Source organism: Globicephala melas, chromosome 19 (genome assembly GCF_963455315.2).
Source record: "Globicephala melas chromosome 19, mGloMel1.2, whole genome shotgun sequence".
In the NCBI taxonomy this organism is placed as follows: domain Eukaryota; kingdom Metazoa; phylum Chordata; class Mammalia; order Artiodactyla; family Delphinidae; genus Globicephala; species Globicephala melas.
Window position 1 is genome coordinate 59,186,238 of NC_083332.1, and position 23,067 is coordinate 59,209,304.

General features: G+C 59.8%; 1 protein-coding gene across 4 annotated transcripts in view; it reads left to right on the forward strand.

The window, feature by feature from the left end:
- The window catches only part of GSE1 (Gse1 coiled-coil protein), a 418,195-nt gene that overhangs the window by 155,231 nt on the left and 239,897 nt on the right, over window positions 1–23,067 (forward strand). For 3 of the 4 annotated variants that reach the window (XM_060289861.2, XM_060289860.2, XM_060289862.2), the window contains exon 2: window positions 2,034–2,214. In XM_060289861.2, coding sequence (XP_060145844.1) covers window positions 2,034–2,214 — 181 coding nt within the window. Of the gene's footprint in view, window positions 1–2,033; window positions 2,215–11,685; window positions 11,814–23,067 lie in introns of those variants that run through there. The other variant, XM_060289863.1, reaches the window with a different exon arrangement.

Here is a 23,067-nt window from a genome sequence, read left to right on the forward strand (position 1 = left end):
TACCTTGTTTCCGGTTTACCCCCCTGGTCCCCGCAGAGATGTGTGTTTGAATCTCTTGTCCTTCCTGTCCCCCCCACTTCCTTTTAAAGCCTGCTCCCTTTGAAGGCCTAGTTCAAATTCCACCTGCTCCAGGAAGCCTGCCTGGAATTTTCCAGCCCTTGGGGAGTTCTCCTATTATCAAACTCCTCTAGACCTTGTCATCCGCACCGCACCCCCTCCCACCCAGTAGTATTCTGTCTTGCCATCTGCTGTTTTCTACTTAAAAGCCATGTTCCCTGCATGCTTTGTGACAGCAGAGTCTTCTCCCAGCTGCTTGAGTTCACATCCCGACACCTCCACTTACTGTGGGGACTCAGACAGTACACTTTGTCTCTTCGTGTTTCCATGTTTTTGTTCGAGACAGGACTGTTGGGAGGATTAACCGTAGCACGTAGTAGGTGCTCAGTAAACGGCATCCTCATGCCCACAAGCTCTTCATCCAGGGAGCCGTCCCCACCTCCATGCGGCATCCCCCCGGCCACTTTCCCCAGCAGAACCCTGGTCCCCCAGCCCCAGGAGGACAAGCAGTACGTGGGCCTCACCCCGCTCTGCTTTCCACCAGCGCATGGGCAGGGTCAAGGCCAGGGCACAATGCCACCCTCCTTCACTCCCTGCCAGCCTGCCCCGAGGGGGTTGCAAGAATGCTGCCTGCTCTGATGAGGTACCACCCCACAGACAGTCCCTGGGCTTGGCTGGACTAACAGGGGGACACAGCAGCCCTACATCTGGCAGAGTTTCCCGAAGTGATGTTGGCAAGGTTGCCAGAGCAGCTAAAAGCCTGCGGGGCGGGGTCCGTACAGGGGCTCCAGGCTCCCCGCCATGCCGAGGGGCCCCCGGCCCTAAGCGAGCCAGCGAGTGAATGAAGTGTGCTGGGCCCCGGCGCCGCCCTCTCCTGGCTCCAGCCTAACCCGCCAGCACCCCTGTGGGATTTGCGGGGGCTGCAGTCTGGGCAGTGTCACCATATGGATCCCATAAATTAAAGCGTTCCCGGAAACAAACGGTAAATTTATCCGTCTCCCGCATGTGGGGCTGCTGGAGCCTGGATGCAGCGCCGTCCGTCTCTCCCCGGTACTTTGGTTTTATAGCCCTAATCCCTGGAAAAACAGGGTCAACGTGAAGTTGCTTTTTGACAGCCGTGCGGCCCTGAAGCTCGTAATCGGGGCCGTGTGGCGTCGCCAGTCTCCGGGACCGGCCCCCGGGGAACTGCTCTTGTTCAGACCCTGGAACCCTGGCGCCCAGGATGCTCAGCTGAGTTGACCCTGCCTTGGCAGCTCTGATCTCAGGCCCCCACTGCCCCTCTCTGAGCCTCAGTTTCCCCAACTGTGGAAAGGGGGTGGGGTGACCGGGATAGTCACATCCATAGAGACGGAAAGTAGGGCGGTGGGTGCCAGGGCCTGGGGGAGGGAGTACGGAGCGGTAGTGTTTAATGGGTGTGGAATTTCCGTTTGGGTCGATGAGAAAGTTCTCGAAATGGATCCGGGGATGGTTGCACGTTGCGTTTGGACTTCACGCCACTGAGTTGTACACTTAAAAGTGGGCAAGACGGTAATGTGTATTTTACTACGATTTCTTTTTGAAGACAGAAAAAGCGGGGGAGATGACTGCCCTGTGGGGTGAACTGAAGATTAACTAGGTTAATGGTTATAGTTGCAACTAACTCGTGGGTAGTTATTACAACCTTCCGTGCAGAGGATAGGGGCTTGGGTAGTGATGGGACCTGGGAGTGGATCCTCAGTGCCCAGAGATCAGCCTGGTGCCCACCGTGCTGCTGGGCAGGTTTGCTGGGCGAGGCCGTCACTGGTACTGACTCACACTGGCAGTCTGGGGACCAGCTCTGCTGCTGCCCCGAGCCAGCCACGCGGAGTCCCTGATGACAAAGCCAGGCCATCGTGGGGGAGGGGTGGTACCCAGCGGCCCAGGGGGCCCACCCCTTGGGCACCTCCTGGCAGGCGTGACCAAGACTCACCATGTCCCCCCCTCCCCCGTCCTTCCAGGTCACCTCTGCATCTCTCGAGGCATCGACGGCCGTCCACCCTCCCTCCCGGGAGCCCGAGCCTCGGCCAGGCGCCCTAACGGAGAGCCTGCCCAGGGGCCCCAGGACCGCCCAGGAGCAGGGGCCAGCCCGGTGTCAGCAGAGCAGCCTGGACGGGGCCGGACCGGACCTCACGGGCACAGGTAGGTGCCAGCTTTTTACTGTCTCTGAGTGCTGGAGCCGATCAGGCTGCCCCCGGCAGCGAGGGAGCACGCAGAGAAAGTTCCGGCGCAGACTCCCACCCCGCGGCCGCCACGTTCCAGGGAAAAGCCAGGAGGCTGCGTCTCCCTGACTTGATTTTCTTCCCCTGCTTCTTAGCACTGTCTCATGGTTGATTCATAGATGGCCTTGGTTGGGTTGTTGTTGTTTTTTCATCTCTACGTTCCGTTGTGTTCACTCGTTCATTTAAAAACTAATGTAACGGATCCCCGTGAACCACCACCCAACCCAGCCCTAGGACGCTCCGTCTACCTGGATGCCCCGGCGCCCCCGGAGGGACCCGCCAGGTCCCATTTGCCGTTTCCATCGCACCTGTGTTTGCCTGAATCGCCGGTGTCCTGGGGGTGTGAGCTTTGTCTCCTGGGCCCGGCTCAGCGCTGCAAGGTCCTTCTGTTGTCACAGCTGCCGCAGTGCTTGGTTTCACCGTCGTGCGCCACGGGATGGTGGGCCCGCCCGGTGCGTGCGCCTGTGCTCCCTCCCGCCTTGTGGCTGCGCCACACGTGTCCCGGCGCGTGGCTCTCGGCGTAACCCCATTTAGGCCAGAGGGAACGAGGGTGTCCAGCCGGGGAAGATGCTGACCGGCGTTCTCCTGCGTGGGCGTTCACCCCCACCCCCTTCAGCCTTGGAGACCCCATCCGCGCATCTCGGCCCCATTGGACACGTCACTTTCCCCATTGGTGGAGACGCAGCTCCCTCGTGGGTTGTTGGGCCTGAGTGTGGAGTCCCAAGGCGTTTATCGTGGGGCACATGGGCCCCGGGCTGGGAACAGTGAGTGGACACCTGCGTTCTTACCTAGGGAGGGTTGTGGAACAGCCCCTTAGGCCGAGAGCCCTCAGAGCGAGTCCCTGTGTGTGTCCTGCCCCTAAGAGGACTGAGTCTCAAGACCGCCCCCCAGCCCAGGCCTCCCTGTTGCTGGCCCACTGCGGGGGCAGCTGGCGGAAAACACTGCTTGTTAGAGAGCCGGAGCGGGCAGGTTGGGGGAGCCGGCGCGTGGTCATGTGGACATCCATGTCCAGGACAGCCCCGGTACCCACCTTCCTCTCCGCAGTGTGGACTCAGCGAGGGAAGGGGCCACCCAGCCCTCTGCGGGGCTTCCAGACCCTGGCTGCTGGGGACGGAGTGTCAGGCAGCAAAGGGGACATGCAGGTGCTGGGCAGGGAGGCCCGAGCATTCTCTGAGCCTGGGACAAGTGTCTTCTTGCAGTGTGCCTCAGTTTCCTCATCTGAGGAATGGGAAGGAAGGCCAGTGGAAGTGCCTGGCTCGCGGGCAGGTGTGAGAATTAAAGTAACCAGGACAGGAGCGCACTCAGTGCAGGTCCTGACCCCCCGCCCCCACGAGTGCCTCAGCTCTGGGTAATAACCTGCAAAACTGTGACCCTCGGGGACCCTCCCCTCCCCCGGTTGGCACGCACGAGCCCCTGCCCCCTGCCCTGGGGCCGCCCCAGGGCAGGGGCACAAGAGCCACGTCTGCCAGCTGCTCTCTGTCAGGCTGTGGCCCTGCCTGGGGGGGGATGGGGGGGCCCAGCTCACAGCTGGAGACCCGCCAGGAGCAGCCTCCCATAGTCAGCCCCTCCCGGGGAGGCCGCTGCTGCTGCTACTTGGAAACGTGACAGTGACTAATGGTTTATTACACACCTGCCACCTCTCATCGGGCAGGCGCGCACAGCCCCCGGGTCCAGCTGTGCACTGCCAGCTGGACGGCGGGGCGGGCGCAGGGGCGAGCACTTAGAGACACATGGACACAGGCGCAGGGACACGCGGGGACAGACGCAGACCTGGCAGACGCACCAGACATGAGGGTACATGTGCAGAGACACACACACAGGCACTAGACGCTCTTACACGTGCACGTAAGGACACATCGCAGACACACACCTGGGAACGCATATCCGTATGCACACGTGTCCCCCACACACACACAGCCCTGTCACTCCCTCTCTCCAGAGCTCTGAGCCCCTCCCCGTCTCCCCGCTGTCTCTCCCACTCCCTGCATGGTGGCATCCACCCCAGTGCTGCCTTTCCCAGAGGATGGGGTGGCTGTGGGCAGGTTGGGGGCTGCATCTCTTGCCTTGGGGAGGAGGTAGCTTTCCATTGCCATCCGTTTCTGAGCCCCAGTTCCCTGCAGACATCTTTGCCAGGGGAAGGAAGCTGTCACACCGGCAGCCCTGGTGCCGGGCTGGGGGGCTGGGCCACGTGCCCCCAGGGATACGCACGGCCAACCCGCCTCGGTTTCTCCCAGAGGAGGAGGCCATGTGGTCCTCGGGCGCCGCGCTGGGAGGACCCACCTGGGGAGTGGTCACTTGCTGGCTGCAGGGGGAAGAGCTCCAGGGCTGCAGGGGAAGCGGGGACCCCCACGGCTGGCATCCCTCTGGCGGGCCAGGCACGGACCTTGGACTGACCAAGCTGGTGGGGGAAGGGTTCCATCCAAAGCTCACCACGAGGCAGCCTTCCCTTGTAGGCGGCAAGCCCCCAGGCCCAGCTCTTTCCAGTATTCTTAAGCCTTTAGTCCAAGGGAGGTCCATTTCTCATGTGCCACTCGCAGGCGGTATGGAATCCAGCAAGAGGACGCTTGCAATTCATCACCAGCTCATGGGGACAGGCGTTCCTGAACGATGATCTCTGTGCCGTCGCAGGCTCCTTGGGAGAGAAGCAGCAGCGTCTGGTGATGAGAGAGGGTGTGGCTGGTGTCCTAGACCCAAATCCGAGTTCCCAAGTCTCAGAGCTGCCGCTTCCCGGCCGTGGAGCCTCTGCAAGGTTCAGAATCTTCCGAAAGCTTAGCTGCTCCAGCTGCCGAGTAGGCGTGAAATTGTAACAATGAAATCTTCTTTGTAGCGTAGTATCGGTGACATGGGAGGAACGCCAGGGGGGCCCCCGGGCTGCAGGGCAAGGCTGTGCAGGCTGCACACTGCACCATTCCAGGGGGCGCCGGTCCTCTTGCCGCCTCTGTGCACGTGCTCCCTGCCTGGCCGTCGGGGCTGCCATGTTGCACCGCGGAGCAGTGGCCCTGTAGTTCTGCCGCATGGGCGCTGGGTGTCCTTTTGAGCTGTGGGACAGCTTCTGAAATGGCAAATAATATAGAGCTAGTGAGAGCCACAGACCCCACTGATGGCTCTGGGATGGGGTCACAGAAAGCCAGGCAGAGACAGACTCTCCCATCACGGCTGTGTTCCTGGACGCCTCCCTTTCTCCCCTGCCACGTTGGAGTGCTGGGCTGGGCCAGCCCTGTTGGGGGTGGCCTGTGGGTTCCTGCTGTCCTAATAGCCGCTGACCTGCTCCCACCCAGAAAGCCTCCATTCTCATTTGTACTTATTCCAGGTTTTGGGGGACCACTGGTCCAGCGGGGAGGGGAGAGGAGGAGTGGGTCTGGCAGGGTGGGGGTAGGAGCCAACATGGGAGACACCGTGCACCTTCCAGAAGACCCCTCCCTTCACCTGCTCCTGTCGCGGCCAGGGCAGCGGCTGCCTTGGAAGAGTCCGGGGTTAGTTCCTGCTGCTGCTGTAACAGGTCATCACCAAGTCGGTGGTTGAAAGCAATGCGTATTTAGCATCTTACACTTCCGGAGGCCGCAAGTCCAATCTGGGTCTCACTAGGCTAAAATCAAGATATGGGCAGGGCTGCGTCCTCCCTGGAGACTGTTGGGCAGAATCAGGTTTTCTAGCTTCTGGAGGCTGCCCACATTCCTTGGCTTGTGGCTCCCTCCTCCACCTTCAAAGCCAAGAACCTTGCGTCTCTCTGCCCTGCTTCTGTGGTCACAGCTCCTCTGGCTCTGTCCTGCCCCCTTCCTCCACATATAAGGACCTGTGATTCCAGGGGCCCACTGTACCATCCACGGTACACTGTCATCTCAAGGTCAGCTGATTAGCAAACTTCATTCCCCTTTGCCGCGTGAGGGAGCGTACTCACAGGTTCCAGGGATTAGGATGTGGGTGTCTTTAAGGGCCACTGTCCTGCTGACCTTTTTAAAGTCCCTTATAAAATCAGTTTATGAGTCAGGGCAACCATTGACGGGAGTTGTACAGGTAACCCCGAGCCCATTGTGAGTGACACAGGGTCCCAGGTTCCCTTTAGCTCGTGGCTTCCAGAGTTTTCTGCTTCCATCACCAACAGACACAGAGAAGAGAACACGAGAAAGCCACTGGACATACACCCTTGGCCTTGAGGTGACCCGTGTTCTCCAACTGGCCCCAAAGATGGAAGGGAGCTGGGCAGTGACAGCTGTCCACTGCAGCAGGGCCCGGGCATGGTGGAGAGTCAGCTGGTCATCTTTGCCCCGGCTGCCCACCCCCCTGGGCGGTTCATCCACGGCTCCGTGAGCTCCAAGAACGTGGGTCTGAGTCTGTCCTGCTGCACCTGGATACCCTGCCCTGGTCCCTGTGTGCTTTGGGGGAAGGGCTGGGCGACCTCATCCCCTGGCAGGTGTGGGGACGTGAGGGCTCCCCTGGACCAGGCTGGGGCTTTACCTGGGGTGGCATTTGCTTTCTTTCTCTGCTTCCTTATCCCGTCCCGTCCCTGCTCCCTGGGTGCCGTGCCTTATGAATCACTCTCACACACATCCTTGTCTGCTTCTGATGAACCACCTGGGATGGCGTATTTCCCAGGGCCGTCCGCTCAGCCTTGTCTGCAGCAACACGGCACATGCGTGCACCGGCCCCCAGTGTGACCGGCCTCTGCCCGGGCTCCCCAGCCCCACGGATGTGGGGGAATTGACCGCAGGTGCTGTGGCTCAACCAGCTCTCCCAGGAAGGGCGCCCCACGAGCCAAGAGCACGGAGAACCAGGCAGCTTCCCGGGAGCTGAGCCCCGCAGGCCAGGCTGAGTTCTTGGAGCCTGGGGGCCGCGCCTGGAAGATGTAACCTGAGAGCCGTGAGGACAGAGCAGTAAGAGTTGCCTGGACCTTGAATGGTCATAGGTCCCAACGTCCGTCCTGGGGCTACTGGGGTTTTTCCTCTTTTCCTTTCTAGCCATGTGTGTAGATCAAATCAGTGTTTGCTGGGCGTGGACATCTTCTAAGCTTTCGGATCCAGACTGGCGCTCCCTAAATTCAGATCCCGCCTCTGCTCCTCCCAAGCTTCTGGTTTTAGGCAGACGACCTCTCTGTGCCTTGGTTTCCCCCTCCATTGCTGTGAGATTCAGGAGTCGATCCACATGCATCGCTGAGCACCGTGCCCGGCACTCAGGGACACGGGAACTGGCCCTGGCCCTGCGAGGAGAGCGAGCTGGCGACCACCGGGGTCCTGGCCCTGCGCGGCTTTTGTCTCTCCTTTGTCGGGAGAACGGGCTCCCGGCCAGCGGGGTTGGACCTCCGTGGCCAGGAAGGCGGGGCCTCCCCTCGGGTACTGGCTCAGGCCCCGAGACGTCCTTGGCAGGTCTCACCTGGAGCGCTGCGTGTGCGGAGCGCTTTGGCGGGTGGTGCTGGGTGGACTCCTGTGCCCCGAGGCCAAGCGGCAGCTGCTCAGAGAACACAGGGGCCGCCGGGCTTGGCTGTAGCTCGTCCTGGCTTGATGGAAAGGGGCTTTGTGCAGTGGAAGTGTCTCCGTGCTCCTGTCACCCCCTCTGTCTTCCCTTGTACATCTCCAGCCAAGCTGGGATCCAAAGTCTGTTTTTCCTCCAACGAGCGACTGTTTATCTTCTCGGGAACTTCTTGTAATGCCAGGAGCACGGAGCTTGCAAGTCTGGGCAGGAGGTGGAGAAGCCCGGGCAGCCCCAGAGGCTCCAGGCTTGTAAGTCGATCTCTCCCCAGGAGCCTCTGAATATTTAGCGGGACTCACACGGGCTGGGCCCGAAGCCCCTTCCCTCCTCTCTACTCCGATTGCCAGGGTCTGGTCCCTTGGCTGGTGTGTGTCTGTCTGACTGATTCAGGTGTCCATGACATGAAAAAGAAAAGAGAACTTGGGCAATTTAAGAAAACGATAAACTGCGTGTTGACTTCAACGAAGTTCAAAATGGCACAAAGATAAAAGCAGCTCTTTAGACCTGGCAAAATTGCTATCAGGTGGGTCTGTTTGCCCCGAACTCTTAACTTCTTTCCATTAAGGTTGTGATTAAGACTTCAGGTAGGGGGATTCCCTGGCGGTCTAGCGGCTAGGACTCGGCGCTTCCACTGCAGGGGGCACGGGTTTGATCCCTGGTCGGTGAACCAGGATCCCGCATGCCAAAAAAATAAATAAAATACAGTAAAATAAAAATTTCAGGTAGAAAAACAGAGATCAGTTGAGCCATAGAAATGACTGTTCCGGGGCTCAGGATGGGATGTCCCGGGGGCAGCGTTCGGGACCCCAGGGAGTAAGGCCAGCACAGTCCACCCCTCCAAGGGCTCCTGCGCTTGGGGCCCACCCGTCTGCCATCTCTGCCGTGGCCTCCACCCACCCACCACCCTGCTTTCCCCTTGACCAGGTTTAAGCTGGTAGATAAGCTGGCACTCGGGGTACCTTGGCTCTCCTGGTTTAGCACCACAGGGATTTAACTGGCTAGAAGAGCATCGTTTGTAAGACTCTTCCTGTGTCCACACCAACTCTCACCTATAACCTTCTATTTAGGGCGGAAACCACTTGACATTGGGCATCTCCCAGAAGACCTTTGCTTGCGTCCCCACCACGGTTGCCTGTTGGCACATGTCTCCACCACTACACGGCCGTTCACGTGGAGGCTTTTGTTCACAGATATTTGTGGAGCACCTGCTGTGTGCCAAAGACTGTGCTAGGCAGCACGTGCGATGCCAGGTGGTGACAGGGGCCATGAAGCAAAATAGGGTCGGAGAACACAGAGACGAGAGTTGTGACTGTAGGCGGGCTGGTCCCGGAGGCCTTGCTGAGGAGGTGGCGTTAGGCAGAGAGTTCCAGGCCAGGGGAAGCGCAAGCGCAAAGGCTCCGAGGCAGCCCACCCGCCCTCTCCGTGAAGGCAGGGGCCGTATTTTACTCTCCTCTTTATCTTTCCAGCACCTGGCCCAGTGCACATAATAGGTGCTCAGTCGATGTTTGTTGAGTGAATTCAAGTTTTAAGTCAGCTGGTGCCGGGGGACCAGATGAGGGGAAGGTAAAGAAGAAATGAGTCTCTTGTAAACATCGGGGGCGTGCATTTGCTCGAGCTTCCTGGGCCGAGGGCTGATGTCCCAAGCAGGTCCTTACGCCATTCGGGAACTTTTCTTCCCTCTCCAGGGCTTTGCTCTAAAATAGAAAATTCCAGCAACCACGGGCTGCTTGCTTTTCCCCGAGGCTTCCCAGGGTGATCGTGTTGGGGTCAAGGACACTTCAAGGTCACCTGTGAGTGATTGGTCCTTTCTCCCCCTCGGACTTGGCTGACGTGGGGGATGGGCTGTGAGCTCCCTGGATCGAACACAGAGAAGAGCATTTACTGAGCAACTGTTGTATGTCAGGTGCTGTGCGTCTGGAAACATTTGTCGTTTCCTGTTGCTTCTGTAACAGACCCCCACCAACTTGGCAGTTTAAAGCAACACAAGTTTATTACCTTACAGTCTGGAGGTCAGAGATCTGACACAGGTCTCACCGGGCTAGAATCAGGGTGTCGCAGGGCTGGTTCCTCCTGGAGGCTCCAGGGGAGAACGTTTCCTTCCTTTTCCCGCTGCCAGAGGCTCCCGCATTCCTTTGCTTGTGGTCCCACATCCCTCCGTCCTATTCCTTCTGTCATCACATCTCCTCCTTCCCACCCCTGCCTCCCTCTTACGAGGACCCTTGTGCTTGCACTGGGCCCGCGGGGCTGATCTCCCATCTCAGGGTCCGCAACTTAATCACATCTGCAAGGTCCCTTTTGTTCTATAAAGTGACACATTTGCAGGTTCCAGAGATTAGGACATGGCCGACTCTGGGGACCATTATTTGACCTCCACACCAGTCATTCTTGCCGGGCTGAGCTGGCCACATGCGGCCCCTGGGTCGTGGAGTCCGTGCCCACGGCTGAAGGACAGGCAGGTTGGTGAGGACTGCACGGCGATAGAGGGATTTCCTGAGCACTGATTCTGCACCGGGCACCGTTGTGCGTGCTGGGACTGAACCCTCTGGCCTTGTGGCCATGCTGCTGCGGAACCTGACACAGCCGGTTCAGCCCCAGCAGGTGTGCTCTGGGCCACCCTGGGTCGGTTTCCCCCCCTAGAACATCAGGGTCTTGATAGAACCTTTCCCCCGGGCTGTTGCATGAAGATGACCTCAGTTAACGACCATCGTTCAGAATGGAGATGGGGGACCTCCGGGGGGTCCCCACGCCACCCTGGATTCTCGCCCATCCCAGGAGGTTCTGGGTGCAGTTTGGTGTTTGCCCAGGAGGTGACACAACAGGGCACTGGAAACATGGCCTAAGGCACAGCCCTCAGGTCGCCCCCAACCCCAGTTCCCATGCCTGCTGCCCGTCCTAGGTACAAGGAGGGGGATTGACCCCAGAGACCGGACAAGGCTCTGTCCCCTCCCCTCCCCTCTCACCACTGCGCCCCAGCAAGCAGCCTGTGGGCCCACCTTCGGGTCCTTGGGTGACCCTTTGGGCCCGGCCTGAGCCCCAAGGCAGTCGTGGTCCCCACCCCCAGCAAATGTCCAGCCCTTCTGTCCCCAAATGCACCAAGATGGGCTCTAACAAGGACAGAGTGGCAGACAAAGAACAGTGCCGCTGGGGGGCGCTCCAGGGAGAAGGCAGCGCTCGAACTGGGCACCTGGACCCTTGTAGGGAGAGGACAAACCCTGATGACAACAGGCTCCTCCCCTTCCCCCCTCCATCCTTCCTTCCTTCTCCCACAAGTCTCCCACGGGAACTTCTCTGTAGGTCGCCAGAGACCGCGGCCCACGGTGGGCGCCGCCCACACCCCCAGCTCCCCTGTGCCCTTCCTCCAGCCTGAGCTGAGCCGTCCTTGGCCCTTTCTCTGCAGGAATGCCCCCCATGGGGGTGGCTCCTGCTGCCTGGAGCGCATCACGGCAGCCATGGGGACTTGGCACACGGTTAGAGGCCCGGCACCCGGCACGTAGTAGGTGCCCAGTACAGACTGTTGAACGATGGTGTGACTCAGCAAGGGTGACCTTGGTGGGGGGTGTGACCCCCTTTGGGATCCGGAGGCTCCTCTGCTGCCCAGGGCATAGGTCTCCCATGTGCAATAAATCCCTTGGGCCCCCTGGGTCCTGCGGGACGAGAACAGTGCAGGGAAGGCAGGAAGTGGCCGCCACCCTCCGGAGCGCGGCTCCTGTCTACAGCTGGCGGGGCGTGTGCCAGGCCGGGAGGGGGGGAAGGGGGGGAAGGCTGGGGGGCGGGGGGAGGGCGGCCGCGTGGTTGTGCTGGGGCTCGCCGGGCAGCCCTGGCTTGCACGCGCTCCGTCTCTCAGCTGACTTCTCGGGAGTGTGCTCCCGGAGCTGGTCTGCAGACCTGGGAGAGAGGCTTTCTCTGCCCCTCCCCCCGCCTTGCTGCTCCGCCCCCTCCCCCCCCCACCCCGGGCCGAAGGGAGCTGCTCCGAGATGGCCAGGCCAGGGGGCCAGGGGCTGGGACTGTCAGTTCTCGTGGACCAGAAGAGCCCCAAGTGGCCAGTGCCCCTGCCGGGTGAGTCCCTGGGATGGCCCCATGGCGGGGGCGGGGGGGGGGAAGGGGGGTCCTGGGACGGTGCCCAGACTCACAGGGCAGAGGCAGAGATGGGGGAGCAGATGCTGAGCAGGGACTCGGTGAGGGGAGCACGTCCTGGCTGCAAGGGCACCGAGGCGCATGTGTGGAACGCAGCACGGCCCAGGGGACAGATGGAATGTCCCCGGGGGCTGGCATAATGGCCTCAGTCTGAGCCGGGGCCCAAGGGCAAGCGTTGGATGGCAAGGGGGCGCAGCAGAGCGCTGAGGCATGACAGCAAGTACCGCAGCCCTGGGCGCCCCCGGGCATGTCCCCGCTGCCCCCACCGCCGTCTGTGCCGTCACGGGGCTCAGGCTGGCGCGGGGCCTGGCGCTGGGCACCTGGGGGTGCGCACAGGTGAGCCTGCTGTCCTCCCAGCCGCTGGAGGTGAAGCCCAGAGCCAGGTGGCTCACAGAGGTCACTGAATCCTGCCATCCCTTCCTACAGAGGGGAACCTGAGGCTCGGAGGAGGGAGCATCGCTGCTGGGGGCTGCCCAGCCCGCCGGGACAGAGCAGGGTCTAGAACCCAGGTGACCCACCTGCCAAACCCCCTCCTGCGCCGGAAGTGGGAGGAAAAGGGCAGAAGGGCTGGGAGAGGAGCCGGGCGGATCTGGGAGCTCGGGAGCTGGTGGAGGAGGCCAAGGGACAGCCTCCGAGGAGGTGCTGGGAGGAACGTAGGTGTGCTCGGCACAGGTGACGCTGAAGCCCCAGAGCTCCCCGTTCCATACCAGGTGGGGTGCGAGGGCTCCCCCTCCTCCCATCACAGCCAGCTTCTTGGCCCCTAGGACAGCATGCAGGGCTCTGGGCTGGGAGGTGGGAGGCGTGGACTCTAGTCCTGACCCTCCACTCCCTGCCTTGGATTTAATCTGATTACGAAGGAACACACTGGCGAGGGGAGCACGCTCCCCTGCCCATCCACAGGGCGGTTGGCTGTGAGGTAGTGAGCTCTCCGTCCTCGATCGTATGTGAGCAGGAATCACCAACCCATTGGAGAGGTTGTAGAGGCGCAGAGGTCAGACGGGACAATCTTCCTTCCGTGTCTCAGATTCCAGGTCCCTCCTCCTCTGTGTGCCCCATCTGTGCAACAAGAGGGACTGTAGCAGCTGGCATTCAGTGAGCATCTACTATATACTAAGGCTCTTTGCCACCCTTGGCAGACAGTTCCCTGAACCCTCACCACACCCTGTGTGCGGGCGCCCTTCTTCCACCATGTTCCAGATGAGAAGACCCAGGCACGGAGGTTCAGGTGACCGGCTGATGGTCCCCAGACCAGTCAGTTGAGTGGCAGAACTGGCATGAAAGTGTGGCACAGAGTTTGCATCCTGCCCCACCACGCAGGATAAGAGGTATCCTCAATTACAGGAAGGCCAACCCCATTTAGGAAAATGTTTCCTAAGCTTTGAGAAGTCCAGAAGGTTCTCCAGAGTCACTGTGGGGCTTTGGCTGGGAGGACAGTGGGCTGTGGCTTTTCAGGACTGGGTAGCCCCAGTCCTGCCAGGAGAGGCAGGTGCCAGGCAATGAGGCACCTGTGGTGATGGGAGACGGAGCACCTTGTCCTCCGGGGGGGGGGGGGGCACTGGGAGCCCAAGAGCAGGCCCGGGCCCAGCCTGCCTCGTGGGTGCTAGGAGGGCAGCCAGGGGCCGTCATTGCCTTTGTTCCCATCACGAAGGCACAGTCCGGACTCCAGCCCCTTCCTCACACCCTTGGCAGCCAGACAGGCCACATTTGCCCCAGGCAACTGCAGGCCCTGTCCCCGACACCGCCCGGTACCCAGTGTCTGCGCTTCCTGGGATCCCCCAGACCCTCTTTAAACAGAGGACTGAAGCTGAGCCTTGGCCTGGGCCATGGGCGTGGGGTCTTGGTGGGTAGTGTGTCCCTTCCTGTAGATGCGGCTCAGCCCCGCCTCTTGCAGGAAGCCTTCAGTGATTGCTCCTCCTCAGACCCTCCCTTTCCCCCTCTCTCCCAGTATTACATCGTTTCCTCAGCCCCAGAGTGGGAAGGGAGCTCACTTCACTTCACTGAGGTCTAAACCAGGGGGCGTGGGAGAACACAGGTGGCACTATTAACTTATTATGTGGGAACATTAGCTGAAAGCCAGGACTGTCCTGGGCAAACCAGGACATACAGTTGCCTGGCTTCTACCATGATTGTTGGCCATTTGCGTGTTGCCTTCTTTGGTTCTCTTTCCTGTCAGATAAAACAGACAAAAAAGGGAAGGGGAAAGGAGGGAGGGAAAAGATGCAAAGCATGGGCTCTTGTGTTGCTGCTTTCTAGTGGAGCCTCAGCTTACTCATCTGTAAAGTGGGAGTGCTGGCAGCAGCTATCACGTAGGGTCACCGTGAGGCTAAATGAGGCTACGTGCATAGCAAACGTTCAGTCACGCTGTCCTTGTTTCTGGGAAGTGAGCTGTCTTTGCCTCCGTCCTTCCAGCACCAAACTAGTGCCAGACAGGGCCTCAGATGTACTGATTGACCCTGGAAGAGGGTCTACACACAGTAGGTGCTCAGTAACATTTCTAGAAGGATGGATGGATGGATGGGTGGGTGGATGGATGGGTGGATAGGTGTATGGATAGCGGAGGATGGGTGGATGGGTGGATGGATGGACAGTGGAGGATGGATGGTTGGATAGATGGATGGGTAGGTGGATGGGTGCATGGATGTTTGGCTGAATGAATAGTGAATGAATGTTGGGTCTCCTCTCATCCCAGGCAGGCCTGGAGACCCCGGCCGACTGGCAGCAGCTAGCCCAGGGCTAGTATGACTGTGCTTTTGGCCCCACGGTCCCCCGTGGTTGCGCATTGCCGTGGCAGGGCCGCACACTCTCTGCACCTCCTCCCTAAGCCACAGGCCCTGGCTGCGCACCAGGCCTTCCTCCCTCCCTCCCTTTGGGCACCATCAGTACAGACAGGTCAAGGGGCTTTCGGATCAGCGGCTCCTTGCCCCCTCTCTCTGGGGGCTCTGTGTGTGTGCGTGTGTGTGTGTGTCTGTCTGTCTCTCTGTGTCTCTGTGAGTACATGTGTCTGTGTGTGTTGGTGTGTGTGGGTCTGAGTTTGTGGGCGTGTGTGGTTTTATGTGCGTGTCGGTGTGCATGTGTGCGTGCGCCCGGCAGGCCCAGCGGGCGACGTGGCCCCTGTGGCTTCAGGCTGAGGGAATTAGTGTGCAGACAGTGGCTTTGGTGACTGGCCAGGTCTGCTGTCCCTGGAAGCTGTGAGGGGCGTGGACGTGACATGAGTCTGACCTGCTGGTTCAAGGGGGGCTGTGGAGGAGAGGGCCCCTGAGGCTAGCTTTTGGGACCCTAACCCCCTCGTCCTGGGCCACCCACTGCTGCCCCAAGGCCAGAAGAAGACTCTTGTCCTCTGTGGGTGGGGACAGATGAGTGGACAAGGGCCAGCCTCCCTGTCCCTTCACCGGTGACAGTGGTACCACGCCCTCCCTTATGGGGGCTAAGAAGCCATTCCTGGCACCCCTCGCTCCCCAGGTGTGGTGTGAAAAGTGGGGCTCTGGACCTGGCTGTCCTGGGCTCAAATCCCCTTACTGCTACTCAATGCTGTGTGTCCTGGACAAGCTGCCTAACTTCTCTGGGCTATTTCCCGACATGAACCAGGGCTGTGAGGATGGAGTGGGTCAGGACCTGAGGCCCTCGGGACAGCTCAGCTCAGGCAGCACGAGCTGTCAGCACCCTGATTTTCACTGTCCCAATCATCATTCTGTTTTCCTTGTCTGGGAGCATTTGAATCCCAGTGTCACTCCTCCCCCCCTACCCTACCACAACCCACTTCCTCTAGGTGGGGAGAAAGGCAGGAATCTCAGGACCCTGACTGGGTCAGGGAAGTTCGCATTTGACCCTCACCAGACCTGGGGCGGGAGGCAGCCAGCCAAGGTGAGACACAGCCCCCTTGTCTGGAATGTTCAGAAATCACAGGAAAATGCCGCCCTCAGGGCGGCTTCCAGCCACCCTCCCCCCACCAGCATCCCAGCCTCTGGCCCTCTATCCCCCTCACCCAGCAGGGTGCAGCATGGGAAGGAGCATTCGTCAAGCACCATGAATGCCCGTTCTCAAGTCATTGGCCCCACTTTACAGATAGGGAAACTGAGAGCCGAGGGATGCTCACCCCAGGCATACGTGGGGCGTGGGACCAGCCCCAGGCAAAGCAGGAATTCCCACCAGGAACCAACCTACACACTCTGCGTGGGCCTCCCTCCCATCTCTTTGGACCCGAACCCCTGCCCCCTAAGCCCCTCTGGCCCCCAGGCAGGGCTCCAGCCTGTCCCCAGCTTCTCCCCGGCTCCCCGCAGGAAGCAGAGCCCGGGGAGACGGCTAACTGCACATTCTTAGGAACCAGACCCCGCAGGCCGATCTGTGCACCCTGTCTGAGGCTCAGTTTCCCCATCCGTGAAATGGGGATAACCAAGGTTGTTCATCTTCTCTAGTGTGGGGAAGGCCGGGCTGTTGAGGCCCCACCCCTGTCCCCAGGGGCTGGTCTGGGGTGAGTTCAGAGCTGGGTGGGCTGGTCTGGCCGCCTCACGTCTCCCTAATGGCAGGTTTGGGCACAGACAGAGCCTGTGGCCTGGCGGTGTGGGGTGGTGGTTGTGCTCCCCTGCCCGCCTGCCCTCCTGCCTGCCGTGTGGTCCCAGCGGGGGCACGTGAACACAGCCTGGCTCTGTTCTCAGAGCTTTGGGAGGCGGGCTGTCAGGGCAGGAGCCAGGAGCTGGAGGGGAGCCCAGAAGTGGGGGAGGGGCAGCGGATGTCTGCGCCTTCCCTCACCCTCAGCGCCAGGCCCTGCCTAGCCACAGGTGCCCCCGCGGCACAGGGTGTGAGTGGAGGGCTGGGGGCGCCAGGGAGGGGAGTGCAGGAGAGCGAGGAGGGGGTTTTGGTGGGCGGAGCCGCCCCCCTCTGTTCTGGGGCTTTAGAGGTGTCCAAGGCCACACAGGTTGGTCTGCACGGCCACCATCACCAGGGCTGCAGGTCCCGCTGGATTTCCAAACTGCTTCTGCCGTTGTGCAGGCTGTGCACTGCACAATCTCAGGGGGCCTTTGGGTAGAGTTGTGCAGTGGCCTAGGGCCTCCCTCCCATCTGCACCTACCATATATATTTTTAAAAATTCATTAATTTATTTATGGCTGCGTTGGGTCTTCGTTGCTGTGCGCGGGTTCTCATTGCGGTGGCTTCTGTTGATGCGGAGCGCAGGTTCTAGGTTCACAGGCTTCAGTAGCTGTGGTTCAAAGGCTCTAGGGCACAGTCTCAGTAGTTGTGGCACACGGGCTTAGTTGCTCCGCGGCATGTGGGATCTTCCCGGACCAGGGATCGAACCCATGTCTCCTGCATTGGCAGGCGGATTCTCAACCACTGTGCCACCAGGGAAGCCCTGCACCTACCATATTTTGATTTTCGGTTCTGGAATCCTGGTCACCTTTGATCAGAAGCCTGGAATGTTGGTGGGGGTGACATGTGTGAATGATTGTGGGTGACAGGGCACCCATCGTGGGCTGAACATGGTGTGGAGGTTGGGGGGTTGCAAGAAGCTGTGTCTGTCCCTCAGAGGTCAGAGTGATGTCTGCGTGTCTGAGTGTCCCGTGCATCCCCTTCTCCACGGGCATCTGTGTAACATCAGAACTTTGTGGGTACCGTGTCTCCCTGCCCCCCACCTCGTTCTCTCCTCTGCGTCCTAGCCCTCCTTGCCAAGATATGACGTCTAAACTCCAGGGCTCACTGTGGGCTGCTGGCCAAACAGAACCTGGGAAGAGAGACACCAACTGAAACCTTTCCTAGCTGTGTGACCTTGGGCAAGTTACCTAACCTCTCTGTGCCTTCGTTTCCTCATCTGAAAAGTAGAGGTGATAGACTACATTGTAGGGTTGTGGGCAGATTAAATGAGCTAATGGTGAAAAGCACCTCGAGCCGGGACGGCGTGTAGAAAGTGGCAGCAGCTTGCTCACTCCACGTGCCCTGCGTAGAAAGTACCAGCTTTGATCTTTCCTCTGACCCCTGGAGGTCGTGGCAGGCAGGAGGCTGGGGTTCACCTTGTCCCCCAGGGGTGGCTGGCACCAGGCTTGGCACAGGGTGAGCCCTGGAGGCGTGGGCCCCCTGCTGTCCCGGCCCCTTTGTCCATGCGGGCCCCCCCGCCCCGCTGCAGGGAAACCGCAGGCTCGGCACTGCTGCTCAGCCTTATCTCGGGCCTTCTGCAGACAGCCCTGTCCCCGGGAAAGGGGTTTATCAGCCTGGTCATCTGTGCCCCGGGAGGCTTGGAAAAACATGTGGTCTAGTGGCAGGGAGCTCGGAGGGAGGCCAGCGGGGGGCCGGGGGGGCAGGGGCATACCCACGCTGGCCTGACATGGCCCCCCCTTCCTCCATGGGGGGCTCTGGGCACCTGAGGAAGGGCCAAGTCTCCAAACTCCCTTCCCAGATTCCATGACATTCAGGCCCCACTGGCCCCTTCCACAGCCCGCGGACTTGGTGCCCTCCACGCGGCCACCGACCGTTCGGGCCTCCCAGGGAGCAGCCAGGAAGCCTAGCCTGGGTCTGGAGGATGGAAGCTGGGAAGCCCATTTCAGGCAGTGAGCCGTGGGAAGGCCGCCCAGGCTCCCTGATGCCCCCCGAATGGCCAGAGAGACCCAGTCCTCTGCCCTTACAGGAGCAACAACTCACGTGTGTTGAGCATGTATTGAACAGGGCGGCCCTGCTCGCCATGCTTTATACCAATTCACTCTTTGACTCCTCCTCACGTTCTCATAAGCCAGGACCATTTATTAACCCATCTTAGAGACCAGGAGACTGAGGCCCGGGTGAACATTTGCACCCTGCAGGCTTGTGCACACCCTGGGTCTCTGGGCGCACGGGACAGTCAACTTGGGGATGGAAGATGGTCCCTTTGGTCCCTGGCCATCCGGCTACCCTAGCGCCATTCTGCCATCATTTCTCCGTCCCATTGCACCCTCTCCTCCCCTCCCGTCCCCTCCCCTCCCCTCCGCTCAGGGAGAAGTCCTGCTAAACCAGTGGTGGAGGTAGCAGAATTGGACCCTCCCCAGTAGGTGCAAACAGCCAGAGAGGCAGCTGGAGATTTTAAATATCCGGGTTCAGATCCCAGCTCGGGCACCTACTGGCTGCAAACCTGGACAAGCCTCCTAGCCCTCCGTGTCGCGCAGCGGGGCATGTACCCTTTGCACATCCCAAGTACACCCCCCCAGGCCTTGGCCCTGCTGCTGGCTCTTCCTCAGATAGCCAAGGGCTCTCCCTCTCTTGCCTCAGATCTGTGGGCGAAGTCACACTCTCTGAGAGCGCCCTGTCCCTCTCTTCTAAAACGTCAACCTCCTGCCATGTCACATCCCCGTCCTTAGGCTGTCCTGGGCATGCGTCACTACCTCGTGTGTTTTTCACTGGCTTTCTTTGATCATCGTCTGCTGTCCTCACTGGCCGGGCAGCTCCAAGAGGACAAGACTTTCCATCTGTTCTTGTTTCTCTCAGTCTCCCCAGCACCTAGATCAGTGCCTGGCATATAGTAGGCCCTCAATGTATTAATACGTGTCAAATGAATGAATGGACAGATCAGCAAAATAAGAAAGCTAAGAGTTTCTTCACTTTTCTCTCATTGATGAATTGATTATTACCCCCGGCTTGCTCCTGAAGAGACGATGGGTTCTCCTGGTGGGTGCTCACTTGACGGGCACATAGTAGGTACTTCTAAGTGTCGGTGTCCTTCCCCGCCCCCATGCTGAGCAGCTGCTCAGGCCCCCAGGCCTCCGGTCCTCATGGATCAATTGAGGTCTCACCAAAACAGAGCCAGCAGCCCCGTTCCGGGGTAGGGGGATGCATTTCCTGCCGCCCCCTCCCTGCGGGTGCCAGCTCAGGCTACCAGGCCTGGACCCCGCTCCCTGATGGGCTAGGAGACCACCAGCGGGGCCGTGAGGGTCCTGGAGTCCTGCCACCTGGGTGTGTGTTCTCTCTGCTCCCTGACCCCCAGCCCGGCCAGTAGGCGAGGGAAGCGGGTCACTGCAGTCACCCTCCTGCTCTGGCTCCCAGGAGATAAGACCCTTTGCAGGTCCAGGGCATGGCCATTGAGAGGGTGCCTGGCCTGCTGGCCTTCCTGCCCAGTCCACGCCTACTGGGTGCCAAGCTTGGTGGCAAAGGGGTGTATTTTCCAAATCCAAAGATAGGACATCAGGTATTTGGCCTTGGGAGGTCAAAACCTTGTCATTCCCAGAACATTCTGGTGGATTATAAGGACCGCAGGACTGGCCAGGAAATTCTAACGTGGACGGTCACCATCTCCCTGAATGACAGCAGGAGGTCAGAGGTAGACACCTTGTCCTCAGGGATCTTAAAGTCCAGCTGGGCACCCCAAGGGTTAAGGGCATGCAGCTGAGGAAGTCTGGGAGGGCTTCCTGGAGGAGGAGAGACAGAGCTGTGACTGGAAGGATTCCAAGATGCAAAGGAGGACCGTTGAGGTCTTCTTGGAGACAGAGGGAGGCTATTCCAGTGGGGAGGGGTGCTGCTTCTGGGCCTCATCTGAATTGGGGGGATGTTGAAGCTTCCCCCATCTCCTCCCTGAGCCCCGGAATCAGGGCCTTGTTTCTGCACATGAGGAAACTGAAGCCTGGGGAGCCGCTGGTCAAGGTCACAAGCAAGACAGAGGTGGGGGAAAGTGAGGTGGGGAGTCCCCTCTCTGTTGCCCAGGTGCCCCCACCTCCCGGCCCCCAACCATGGTCGGGTTTAGTGTTGAATGTCAGACGTTTGGTCTGTGCTCTGCAGTAGACAGTAGTGGTTTGAAGTCCTGACGTAAACGTGGTTAACAAATTGGCCTCATTTGGTGTGGCCCCAGATCGAATTGGATCCAGTTAACACGCACTGGGGGTCTGAGTCAGCAGCCCCTGATCTGTCATCCAGCCTGCACACCAGCCCCTCCACTGCTCCTCCTGCCCAGGTGGGAGGCATGCCTTTTCCCAGTCTTTGCATTTTATCTGGGGACCTGTGAATTTCCAGGTGGCTGTGGGAGCCCGCCCGGTAAAGTCGTGGCAACGCATGTTAATTTAAAATTTTTGTATTGAGGTAGAATTCACGTAACGTAAAACTAGCCATTTTAAAGTGAATAACTCCGTGGCATTTAGTCCATGCACAATGTTATACGGCCACCACCTCTTTCCAGTTCATCGCTCCCAAAGGAACCCCCGTACCAATTAGTTATTCTCGCTCCCCCTGCCCCCCAGCCCCTGGCAACCACTAACCTGCTTTCCGCCTCTATGGAGTTGCTTCTTCTGGACGTTTCGTATACGTGGAATCATACGACGTGTGGTCTTTTGTGCCTGGCTTCTCTCACTGAGCGTGTTTCCAAGGTCCATGATGTTGTAGCTGTGTCAGGAGTTCATCCCTTTTCGTGGCTGAATAATATTCCACTGCCCGGATGGGCCACATTTTATGTACTCGTTCTTCTGCTGACGGACACCTGGGCTGTCCCCACATTTTGGCCGTTGTGATGAACGCTGCTGTGGACGTTCCTGTACAAGCTTGACTCGGAACACTTGTTTTCAGTTCTTTGGGGTATACAGTTGACCCTTGAAAAATGCAGGGCTTAGGGGAGCCAACCCTTCGAGCAGTTGAAAATCGTCTTATAGGAGGATTGATGCCCTCGGCCCTCTGCACCGACGGTTTCTCCACCTCCTCAGATTCAACCAACCATGGATCCTGTAGTACTGTCATATCTACTATTGAAAAAAATAAGCGTATAAATGGACCCGCGCCATTGAAACCCGTGTTGTTCAAGGGTCAGTTGTATACCTTGCAGTGGAATCTGCTAGGTCATGCTCTGAATTTAATTTTATTTCATAAACATGTATAGTGCTCTGACTAGGTGCAGTTTTGTATTCACGGCATCCCCTGAGAGGTAGGCACTGTTAGCCCCATTTACAGATGAGGAAACTGAGGCATGGCAGTTAGACAGCCAGAAATTGAACCAGGCAGTCAGACCCTGGCAGCTCCCACTCATGCAGAACTGAGGCCAGCAGCTCTGTCCGGCCCTTGGGATGGTGACCACATCTCAGGGTAACTCAGAACACTGGCCAGGTCTGGGAGAGCTTGCTGTGCTCACCATCCCAAGAGGCTGTGGGGTAAACCTGAAGCCGGTGTGTTCGTTCTTAGAGAAAGTGTCGCCAAGGATGAGCTGGAGGTGGGTACCTCTCCGGGTCAGGTGCCTCTCCTGACAGCAGCCTGGGATCACCGTGCTGACCAGGGGGCCGGCTCCGTGGGCCCCCCTGGGGCTCCCCTGCCCGCTCACGGGGGTGTCATGTCAGGAATACATGACAGCAGTGCAGGCTCTCAGCCAGCCCTGCTCTCCCGGGCCCCTGGACTTCCGCAGAGCCCCCACTCCTGCGGGTGGTGGACTCGTCCACTGGGCATTAGTCACGCGATCCTGGGCCCCGGCTGGCCACCCCCTGGAACGTGGTTATCTCCCGGCCACACGCTCCTGCGCGGCCGGGGACCCCAGCGGCTCCGATGGCTTATCTCCCCGGCCTGTTGCTCCCTCCCCGGTCCCTCCGAGTCTGGCTTTATCTCTCCATTCTGGGCTCTTCCTTTACCCACAAGCCCTGGCTGCCAGTGGGATGGGGGCCGGAACCTTGGTGGTCCCGGACCCTCGGGGCAGAGTTTCCTCCCCAAGGCTAGTCACCCACGAGGCCCCCGCTGTGAGCACTTGTGTCCGAGAGGACACACAGTGACCCCAGGATCTTCCGGACGCTCAGCCCCCCGTCTCTGCAGTGTGGGTAACTAAGTAAGATCCCTCCCAGTCTCACAGCCCGGAGGGACCCCAGGGTAGACAGACAGCCCCTTGATTTCCCGATGACAGAGGCCGGGGCACGTGGGGGACCTGCTGGGGGGCCCTCAGCTGGCACCCGGGCCGGGGACCCCACCCCTGGACTCTGGGTGACTTGGAAGGACGGAGTGGGCATGGGGGCGGAGCAGGTCAAAGTGCTTCTGAATAAGAGGGGAAATTCTAGAAGGCGTCCTCCTTCCCGTAGGCTTATCTGGGAGCAGGGACATACTCCGGCACCCTCCAGCTTGGGGCAGCCCCTGGGCGCTTCACCGTAGCCTCGCGGGCCTGCTGTGGGCACACGGAGCTCCGTTCATGGATACAGGCGTGTGTGCGCGCACACACGTACACACACAGTTCCCAACCTGTACACACACGGAGCTGCCCACGTGGGTGTGC